The sequence below is a fragment of the Carcharhinus amblyrhynchos genome, unplaced genomic scaffold, assembly GCF_965287045.1.
Source record: "Carcharhinus amblyrhynchos unplaced genomic scaffold, sCarAmb.v2.hapA scaffold_43, whole genome shotgun sequence".
Classification (NCBI taxonomy): Eukaryota; Metazoa; Chordata; class Chondrichthyes; order Carcharhiniformes; family Carcharhinidae; genus Carcharhinus; species Carcharhinus amblyrhynchos.
Genome location: NW_027649784.1, coordinates 2,565,955 through 2,577,052, shown reverse-complemented (window position 1 = coordinate 2,577,052; position 11,098 = coordinate 2,565,955). Strand labels below are relative to the sequence as shown.

Here is an 11,098-nt window from a genome sequence, read left to right as displayed (position 1 = left end):
AATCAAATCAAATCAAAAAGGCGTGATGGGAAAGTTAAAGTTTCGAGCCAAAGCCCTGGGAACGCATTAGCCGGCAGAACTCATGTCTGGAAGATAGTTATGAGAGAACATATTTTTCAACAGAATGAATGGGTTCAGTCACTGCCCAGACACAGAATAGATATGTCCCTGGATGCAGGAACATAAGAAATAGGAGCAGGAGTAGGCCATCTAGCCCTTCGAGACTGCCCCGCCATTCAATAAGATCATGGCTGATCTGATGTGGCTCAGTTCCACTTTGCCGCCTTCTCCCCATAACCCTTAATCCCCTTGCCTATCAAAAACCTATCTACCCGCGTCTTAAATATATTTAGCGAGGCAGCCTCCAGCACTTCAATGGGCAGAGAATTCCAGAGATTCACCACCCTTTGAGTGAAGTTCCTCCTCAACTCCGTTCTAAACTGCCCCCCCTTATCTTGAGGCTATGCCCTCTAGTCCTACTGTCCTTTCTGAGTGGGAAGAGCCTCTCCACCTCTATCCTATCCATCCCATTCATCATCGTATACGTCTCAATGAGATCTCCCCTCATTCTTCTAAACTCTAACGAGTACAAGCCTAGTGTATTCAGCCTCTCCTCATAGCTCAACCCCCTCAACTCCAGCATCAACACGTGTATTTTCAGCTTGGCAGTGAGCTGGTGAAACCACCACTTTGAAAAAGGAAGCATTTGTCAAAGCTAGGAGGGTGGGAACACATGAAGCAAATGTGGAATACAAGGAAAGTAGAAAGAATGTTAAGCAAGGAGTAAGGAGGGGCTAAAAGGGGTCACGAGAAAGCTTTGGCCAGCAGGATTAAGGAAAACCCCAAGGTTTTTTATACATATGTAAAGAGCAAGAGGGTGGCCAGGCCGAGGGTTGACCCACTCAAGAACAAGGGAGGGAATCTATGCGTGGAGCCAGAGGAAATGGGTGAGATATTAAATGAATACTTTGCATCACCAAAGAGAAGGACTTGGTGAGTGATGAATCTGGGAAAGAATGTGTAGATAGTTTGAGTCATGTTGAGATCAAAAAGGAGGAAGTATTGGGGTTCTTCAGAGACATTAAGATAGACAAGTCCCCAGGGATTGATGGGATATACCCCAGAATACTGAGAGGGGCAAGGGGGGAAATTGCTGGGGCCTTGAGAGAAATCTTTGTATCCTCACTGGCTACAGGGGAGGTCCCAGAGGATTGGAGAATAGCCAATGTTGTTCCTTTGTTTAAGGAGGATAGCAAGAATAATCCAAGTAATTGCAGAGTGGTGAGCCTTACATCAGTGGTAGGGAAATTATTGCAGAGGATTCTTTGAGATAGGATTTACTCCCACTTGGAAATAAGTCGTCGCACTACTGAGAGGCAACATGGTTTTGTGAAGGGGAGGTCGTGCCTCACGAACTTGATTGAGTTTTTTGAGGAAGTGATGAAGATGATTGATGAGGGTAGGGCAGTGGATGTTGTCTACATGGACTTCAGTAAGTCCTTTGACAAGGTCCCTCATGGCAGACTGGTACAGAAGGTGAAGTCGCACGGGATCAGAGGTGAGCTGGCAATGTGGATACAGAACTGGCTCGGTCAAAGAAGACAGAGGGTAGCAGTGGAAAGGTTTGTTTCTGAATGGAGGGCTGTGACAAGTGGCATTCCTCGGGGATCAGTGCTGGGACCTTTGCTGTTTGTAATATATATAAATGATTTGGAGGAAAATGTAACTGGTTTGATTAATAAGTTTGCGGACGACACAAAAGTTGGTGGATTTGCAGATAGCGATGAGGACCATCAGAGGATACAGCAGGATATAGATCAGTTGGAGACTTGGGCAGAGAGATGGCGGATGGAGTTTAATCCGGACAAATGTGAGGTAATACATTTTGGAAGGTCTGATACAGATGGGAAATATACAGTAAATGGCAGAACTATTAAGAGTATTGATAGCAGAGGGATCTGGGTACACAGGTCACTGAAAGTGGCAATGCAGGTGGAGAAGGTGGTCAAGAAGGCATATGGCATGCTTACCTTCATTGGCCAGGGCACTGAGTTTAAAAATTGGCAAGTCATATTGCATGTTATAGAACCTTAGTTAGGCCGCACTTGGAATATAATGTTCAATTCTGGTCACCACACTACCAGAAGGATGTGGAGGCTTTGGAGAGAGTACAGAAAAGATTTACCAGGATGTTGACCTGGTATGGAGGGCATTAGCTATGAGGAGAGGTTGGAGAAACTTGGTTTGTTTTCACTGGAGCGACGGAGGTTGAGGGGTGACCTGATAGAAATCTACAAGATTATGAGGGGCACGGACAGAGTGGACAGTCAGAAGCTTTTTCCCAGTGTGAAAGAGTCAGTTACTAGGGGGCACAGATTTAAAATGTGAGGGGCAAGGTTTAAAGGAGATGTACGAGGCAGACTTTTTACACAGAGGGTGGTGGGTGCCTGGAACTTGTTGTCGGGGGAGGGAGTGGAAGCAGATACGAAAGTGACTTCTAAGGGGTGTATTGACAAATACATGAATAGGATGGGAATAGAGAGATACTGTCCCTGGAAGGGAAGGGGGTTTTAGTTAAGTCTAGCAAATTTTAGTTCAAAAATGTTAAAAAGTTAGCTTGGAGGGCTGAAGGGCATGTTCCTGTGCTGTAATATTTTTTGTTCTTTTTTTTCCTTTGTTCTTGTTCTTTGACCCCTCCAAGTAGCGTCTCCGATAACAAGGCAACAAGAAGATAGTTTTAGCTAAGAAAGGAGTTAGCGTCAGAGTTTAATGGATGAATGAGAAGTTATGCAATTGGCTGAGGAACTTGACCCACAACAACTTAACAACGGGCGGATGCTGAAGGACTCTACCTGCACTGTGACCTTACTCTCTATGACTGCACCACGTGTGCAGTCTGGCAATTGTAGGGTGGGTTTCCAGTCCAAGGAACAATGAAAGTGGACACGTGAACAAGTCATTGAGAGGGGAGAGATGTCAAATTAATTCTATTCCCTCAGTGAGAAGCCCCTCCCGCCACTGGAAATGTTCAATTCAATGAGAAAATTGTGGAAAGTGTCAGTGATTCAGCTCTTCTCATCTTTTAATGAATTGAAGAATTGTAGTAAAGGGATATTTGAGCGCCTTTTTGATCTGCTCTCTGAACTTGGTCTGGGTAATGGCGTAAATAGCAGTGTTTGTGCAGCAGCTCAGGAGCTGCAGCATGAAGCCAATTTCCTGAACAATATCATCGAGAAATATAGATTCATACCCCAACTCATACATTCGTTTCCATATAGAAAACAGCATGAACAGTGACCATAACAGGATGAAATTGGCTGAGATTATAAACAGTAAAATGATGGATTTCTTTCGACTCTCCATCTCTGGGTCTTTGGGACTCTCCCCACTGCTGTGAGCTCGGAGTCGCCTGCGGGCCCTGCTGCTCACTATAATGTGTTGGACGGTGAGAGCATTGAGCAGCAGAATGAGAACAAATGGGACACATGGGGTTATAATGTAATGGAGGAACTCGATCGCTACCCAGGCCACTGATAGAAAAACATGCTCGTTCAGAATGCAAAATGCAGGTTGGTTCATCATCCAGTAATGAGGTCGGAATATAAAATACCAGATAATGTTCTTTACACAGCTGACCACGGTCACTGTTCCCAGAACCACACGGGCGGTTTTCTCACTGCAGTATTTGTTTTTCAGCTTTGCTCCACAAATGGCCACAAATCGATCAAAGGTGAAGGTGACGGTGAACCAGACGGAGCAGTCAGTGGCTGCATAAAGCAGGATGGCGTGGATGTTACACACGGGGACTGACCCCCGCAGGAAAATAAACTGTTCCAAGAAAACAATTGGAATGTGTCTCAGTATCAGGTCGAGGATAATGACGAGTAGATCTGCCATTGCCATGGACACCAGGTAAGTTGTGACACAGTTGGAGAGACCACATTGTCTGCGAGCCAGGATGACGATTGTGATTATGTTCACTGTAAGGATAGGAATTAAATTATGAAAAGACACATCAGACTGGCAGAAAGATACAAGTCCCATTCTTTGATTGAGAAGGAGAAGCAGTTGTGATTTCTACCATGTTGCTGTGTAGAGAGATGTATTCAAACACATTGATCTGAAAGAACTGAATGGGGAGTGCTATGAACATTTTTTATTATTCAATATTGAGACATGGGTGTCAGTGGCTGGCCAGCATTTATTGGCCATCTCTAGTTACCCTTGTAGGGTTATTGAGAGTCAATCATGGATATTCAGAAGCTTTTTCCCAGGGTGGCAGAGTCAATTACTAGGGGGCATAGGTTTAAGGTACAAGGTGCAAGGGTTAAAGGAGATGTACGAGGCAAGTCTTTTACATAGTGGAAGCAGATATCACTGACTTTTTAGGGTGATCTGGACAAATATATTTATAGAATGGGAGTCGAGGGATACGGTCCCCAGAAGTGGACAGGATTTTCGGCAACAGGATCAGTGCATGCTTGGAGGGTGGAAGGGCCGGTTCCCGTGTTGTAATTTTCTTTTATCTCTTTGTTCTTCGCTGTGGTTCTGGAGTCACATGTAGACCAGGCCAAATGAGGACAGCAAATTTCCTTCCCAAACGTACATTAGTGAACCAGATAGGTTTTTCAGCAGATTCTTATTATCAGATATATTTTATTGAATTCAAATTCCACCAGCTGTTGTGGTGGGATTCGAACCTGTGTCCCCCAACGTTAACTGAGTTTCTAGATTAATGGCCTAGTGACAATACCACAAGGCCAGTCACTTCCCCTTACGGAGGGCAGGTTAGAGTAAATAACAACAACTGAAGACCTGGAGGGAATGGACACAGATTGACCGAGTGGATTCCAGTGATGATGAGAGTCTCATAGGCAGGGGAGGGATCCTGGGATCGGTTTTCCTTTTCCCGCTTCTCTCCTGACTCCAAGAATGCGTATTCTGGAGAAGGAGTGTTTTAACCCCTCCAGTGCTGTGAGTTGTATGGAAGAAAGGATAAAGATTTATTCATTGCAAAACCCAAGATGTAAATTGCAACGAAGATTCACTCCTCGTAGACACATATAAGAAAAGATGATTTCCAGAGAATCGATTTGCACCTTGATTATTAGAGGTTAAATTTATAGAGGTCACTTCTTTGCAGTCCATAGATGGTGACTGAAAATGTTGGAAACGTGAAGGATTCTCCCCATTTTTCTTGCTGCAATGACAGTAATGCCTCCCTTTAATGTCAGTAAAATGAAGGAAATAGCCATCGACTTCAGGAAGTGTAGTAGAGGACATGCCCCACCTACATTAACGGGAATGAAGTGGAAATTGTCGAGAGCTTCCAGTTTCCAGGTAGCCAGATCACCAACAACCTGTCCTGGTTCCTCTATTTCGATGTTATAGTTAAGAAAACCCACTAACACCTCTCACTTCTTAGAAAGCTACAGAAATTTGTCATGTCCACTAGAACTATGAGCCGTGCACCACAGAAAGCATCCTTTCTGGATGTATCACCGCTTGGTATGACTCCTATTATATCCAAACCGGGAAGAAACTACAGTGGGCGGTGGATATACTCCAGTTCATGATGCAAATTAACCTTCCATCCATTGACTCTGTCTATGCTTACTAGCGTTGTGAACGAGGCCTCAGTAAGTTAGTTAAGTTGTTTGAGGAGGTGACAAAGATGATTGATGAGGGAAGGACTGTGGATGTTGTCTATATGGACTTTAGAAAAGTAATTGACAAGGCCCGTATGGCGGGCTGGTGCAAAAGATTAAATCACACAGAATCAGAGGTGAACTAGCTAGATGGATTCAGAACTGGCTTGGCCATGGAAGCCAGAAGATAGCGGTGGAAGGGTGCTTTTATGAATGAAGGTCTGTAACTAGTGGTGTTCCGCAGGGATCAGTGCTGGGCCCTCTGCTTTTTGTAATATACAAATGACTTGGAAGAGAAAGTAGCTGGTCTGATTAGCAGGTTTACATAGAAACATAGAACAGTACAGCACAGTACAGGCCCTTCGACCCTCAGTGTTGTGCCGAGCTATGTCCAATCCCGAGACCCAGCTATCCCACTCCCTATCGTTCTGGTGTGCTCCATGTGCCTATCCAATAACCGCTTGAAAGTTCCTAAAATGTCCGACTCCACTATCACAGCAGGCAGTCTATTCCACACCCCAACCACTCTCTGGGTGAGGAATCTACCTCGGACATCCCTCCTATATCTCCCACCATGAACCTTATAGTTATGCCCCCGAGTAACAGCTCCATCCACCTGAGGGAATAGTCCCTCCACGTCCACTCTATCAATCCCCCACATCACCTTATAAATCTCTATTAAGTCGCCTCTCATCCTCCTCCGCTCCAAAGAGAAAAGCCCCAGCTCCCTCAACCTTTCTTCATAAGACCTACCCTCCAAACCAGGCAGCATCCTGGTAAATCTCCTCTGCACTCTCTCCAATGCTTCCACATCCTTCTTATAGAGAGGTCACCAGAACTGAACACAGTTTGTGGATGATACTAAGATTGCTGGATTTGCAGATAGTGATGAAGATTGTCAGAGAATACAGCAGGATGTGGATAGGTTGGAAATTTGGGGGAGAAATAGCAAATGGAATTTAATCCTGACAAATGTGAGGTGATGTATTTTGGTAGGTCCAATTGAAGTGGGAACTATAAAACGTATGTCAGAACATCAGGAACATAGACACACAGAAAGATCTGGATAGGCAGGTCCGCAGATCCTTAAAGTGGCAGCACAGGTAGGAAAGGCAGTGAAGAAAGCATTCTCGTCTTCATCAGACTGGGCATCGAGTATGAAAATTATGTTAGATATGAAAAACGTTTGTTCGGCCACATTTGGAATACTGTGTCCAGTTCTGGTCACCACACTCCCAGAAGGACATGGACACTTTGGGGAGAGTGCAGAAACGGTTTACCAGATTGTTCCTGATATGGAGGGTATTAGCCAGGAGGAGAGATTGGATAAACTGGGATTGTTCTCCCTGGAAAGACACAGGCTGAGTGATGACCTGATAGAGGTTTATAGAATTATGAGGGGTATTGATAGGGTGAACAGTTGGAAGCTTTTTCCCAGGGGCAGAAATGACAATTACAAGGAGGCACAAGGTAAGGTCTCGGGGGGGAGGAAGGTTTTTACACAGAGGGTGATGGGGGCCTGGAATGCACTGCCAAGTGAGGCAGACACATTAGCATCATTTAAACCTTATGTGGAGAAACATATGAGTAGGCAGGACGTAGAGGGATAGAGGTGGTTGGTCTAGATAGGACAACATGATTGGCATAGGCTTGGAGGGCCGAAGGGCCTGTTCTTTATTCTTTGTACAATTCCCGCTTTTCCTTGGGAAAAGCAGCCAGCGTTATCAAGGACCACGCGGACCCCAGGCATTTTCTCTCCCATCTTTTTCTGTTATGAAAAATATACAAGATCTGGGGTCATGTACCAACCGAATCAAGAACAGCTTCTTCCCTGCTGCATTCCATCAGGGTCAGGAAACTTGTCTACTGTTCGCCCCATTAGCTTACTCAACACTACCTCTTTCGTGATAATGAGAGTTCCTAGGTCATCACCTGCTATTGTCTTCCTGTCATCAATTTTTGGCATGTTATTTGTCTCCTCCACTGTGAAGACCGACACAAACTACCTGTTTCATGCCTTGGCCATTTCCTCATTTCCAGTTATTAAATCCCCCTTCTCATCTTCTAAAGGACCAATGTCTACTTTAGCCACTCTTTTTTCGTTGTATATATTTGTAGAAAGTTTTGGTATCTGCTTTTATATTCTGAGCTAGTTTACTTATAATCCATCTTACTTTTCTTGTAGCTTTTTTTGTGGCTTCTGGTAGACCTTTAAAGAATTCCCAATCCTCGAGTTTCCCACTAATCTTTACCACTTTGTATGCATTTTCTTTCACTTTGATCCCCTTCTCAATTTCCTTACATGCCCATGGCTGATTATCTCTTTTTCTACAGCCCTTCCTTATCACTGAGCACTGTGAAAGATCACTTTGAAAGTTCTCCACTGTTCCTCAGCTGTCCCACCATAAAGTTTTTGTTCCTAGTCTACCTTAGCCAACTCCTCTCTCATCCTATTGTAGTCTCCTTTAAGGACAAGACACTGGGATTGGGTTTTATCGTCTCACGCTCCATCTGTATTTTAAATTCAACCATTCTGTGATTGCTTCTTCCAAGAGGATCCCTAACTGTAAGATCATTAATCATTCCTGTCTCGTTACACAGGACCAGATCTAGGAAAGCTTGCTCCCTTGTCAGTTCCATTACATACTGTTCAAGGAAGCTATCGCGGATACATTCTGTGAACTCCTTCTCAAGGTTACCTTGACCAATCTGGTTTGACCAATTGATATTGTATATTGTATTATCACCCGTGATAATTGCTGGGCCGTTTTTACATTTTTACATCAGTTATTCCTTTGTTTATTTCTCATCCCATCGCAATGTCATTATTTGGTGCTCTATAGATTATGCCTCTCAGTGACTTTTTCTCCTTACTATTCTGAATTTCCACCCAAATGGATTCAGCCTTCTTTTCCAGAGAACCTAGGTCACCTCTCACTAACGCCGTGTCATCCTTAAATATCAGAGCTACAGCACCTCCCTTACCTTCCTGTTGGTCCCTCCGAACAGTTTGATATCCCCGGATATTCAACTCCCAGCATCCTGTAATCATGTCTCTGTAATGGCCATCAAATCATCCTCGTTCGCAATGATTTGTGCTATCAATTCATTTACCTTGTTTTGAATGCTACGGGCATTCAGATAAAGTGCCTTTTTGCTAGTTGTTGTACCTTTCTGAATTCTAACACTTCTATTAGTAACATTTCCTGAGTTCTCCTGACTGAGCAGGTCAGTAAAGTGATGGAAGGGGTCATTGACACTGCTATCAATCTGCTCAGCAATAACCTGCTCAGTAACGTCCAGTTTGGGTTTCACCAGGGTCACTCAGCTCCTTACCTCATTACAGCCTTGGTTCAAAGATGGAAAAAAGAGCTGAATTCGAGAGGTGAGGTGAGAGTGACAGCCATTGACGTCAATGCTGCATTTACTGAGTGTGGCATCAAGGAACCTTGGCGAATCTGGGGTCAATGGGAATCAGGGGGCAACCTCTCCGCTGGTTGGAGTCATACCTGGTATATAGGATGATGGCAGGGTCAGTCGCCTCTACTCCGGGACATCTCTGCAGGTGCCCCCTCAGGGTAGTGTCCTCGGTCCAACCATCTTCAGCTGCTTCATCAACGACCTTCCCTCCATCAGAAGGTCAGAAGTTCGCCGATGATTATACAATGTTTAGCATCATTTGTGACTCCTCAGATACTGAAACAGTCCATGTTCAAATGCAGTAAGATCTGGACAACATCCAAGCGCGGGCTGATAACTGGCAAGTAACATGACCAACAAATGCCAGGCAATGACCATCACGAATAAGAGACACTCTAACCATCGCTCCTTGACATTCAGTGGTGTAACCATCACTGAATCCCCCACTATCAACACCCTGGGGGTTACCATTGACCAGAAACTCAACTGGACTCACTGTATAAACACAGTGGCTCCCAGAGTAGGGCAGAGGCTGGAAATACTGCAGTGAGTAACTCACCTCCTGAGTCCCACAAAGCCCGTCCACCATCTACAAGGCACAAGTCAGGAGTTTGTGAAGAAATACTCCCCACTTGCCTGGGTGGGTGCAGCTACAATAACGCTCAAGAACTCGATTGCATTGAGGACAAAGCAGCCCCACTTGATTGGCACCCCATCCACACTCACTCCCTCCACCACCGACACTCAGTAGCAGCCGTGTGAACCATCTACAAGATGCACTGCACCAAAGATCCTTAGACAGCACCTTTCAAACCCACGAACGCTTCCATCTAGAAGGACAAAGGCAGCAGATAAATGGGAACACCACCACATGCAAGTTCCTCTCCAAGCCACTCATCATCCTGATTTGGAAATATATCGGCTGTTCCTTCGCCGTCGCTGGGTTAAAATCCTGGAATTCCCTCCCGAACGGCATTGTGGGTCAACCCACAGAACGTGGACTGCAGCGATTCAAGAAGGCAGCTCACCACCACCTCAAGGGGCAACTAGGGATGGGCAATAAATGCTGGCCAGCCTGCGACGCCCATGTCTCACGAATGAATAAAACAAAATTCTTTGCAACTGGGGAAGAGGGTGAGGGAAAGAGGGCAGGAGAGAAGTGAAATAGATAAAGTAGAATTTAATAAAGACATAGGTAGAGGTTATTCAGCAGCGGGACCGAAGCAGAGGTGGTGATGTGTGTGTGTGTGTGAGTGTGATCTGATGGAGGGCGCAGTAGACAGGGTTGGGGGTGGAGAGGAGGTGGAGCGGGAGATCAGGTCAGGGTCAAAGGGAGCTTGGAAGGCATGAACAGCTTCAGATAATCACCAGAATCACTGGGATGGGGAATGGAGTTTGTGACCACAATGGCATCATTTTTCATAAATGGAAATTACAGAAAGAGTTAAAACATGCTTTGTAGGATTATTTGCTGGATGGAGACACTTACTGGGGACACCAACAAGAGCCAGAAGGGGATAGTAAATTCCTTGGATAACCTGAAGTGTGTAATAGATGCGATCAGCAAGCGTCAATCTTATTGAATCTAGATTAAGCCAGTAAATTGCTCCGGTTATACCCCTGTCCATTGCTGTAACGTTCCAGTCCATTGTTCTCAGATTCTGATCCATTGTTGTAACATTCCAATTTATTGTTCTCGGATTCTGATCCATTGTTGTAACGTTCCGATCCATTGTTCTCGGATTCTGATCCATTGTTGTAATGTTCCTATTGATTGTTCTCAGATTCTGATCCATTGTTGTAACATTCTAATCGATTGACACATCTTTGGAACTCTCTAATTCATTCTTCTCAGACTCTGATCTCTCCAGCCCTTTCTCTGGAGCTGCTGATCTCTTAGTGTTGAGGCGATGCTCCCACAGACATTATGGAATATCACATTGAAAGGAGTCCCTTATTAATAGGAGAGGGAAACCCTCCAGTGACACAATGAGGATCCATGGAGACTGACATTAATTACAGTCACTAAA

The 11,098-nt window shown here is 44.8% G+C and overlaps 1 protein-coding gene across 1 annotated transcript; it reads right to left on the bottom strand.

The window, feature by feature from the left end:
- Positions 1-3,075: 3,075 nt before the first annotated feature.
- LOC145337080 (putative G-protein coupled receptor 139) lies at positions 3,076-10,780 on the bottom strand. The gene is made up of 2 exons (XM_080181827.1): positions 10,558-10,780; positions 3,076-3,980 (listed from the first exon to the last, which is right to left on the bottom strand). The coding sequence occupies exons 1-2, from the start codon at positions 10,778-10,780 to the stop codon at positions 3,076-3,078; spliced, it is 1,128 nt and encodes a 375-aa protein (XP_080037953.1).
- Positions 10,781-11,098: the final 318 nt, after the last annotated feature.

What these genes read in the sequence shown, in the direction of transcription:
- LOC145337080 (XM_080181827.1), bottom strand. Translation starts at nt 10,780, where the DNA reads ATGGATCAGAATCCGAGAACAATAAATTGGAATGTTACAACAATGGAT. An exon ending in GGCTCTTGTTGGTGTCCCCA is followed by an intron (nt 3,981 to 10,557) that starts GTAAGTGTCTCC and finishes CTATCCTTACAG; the next exon opens with TGAACATAATCACAATCGTC.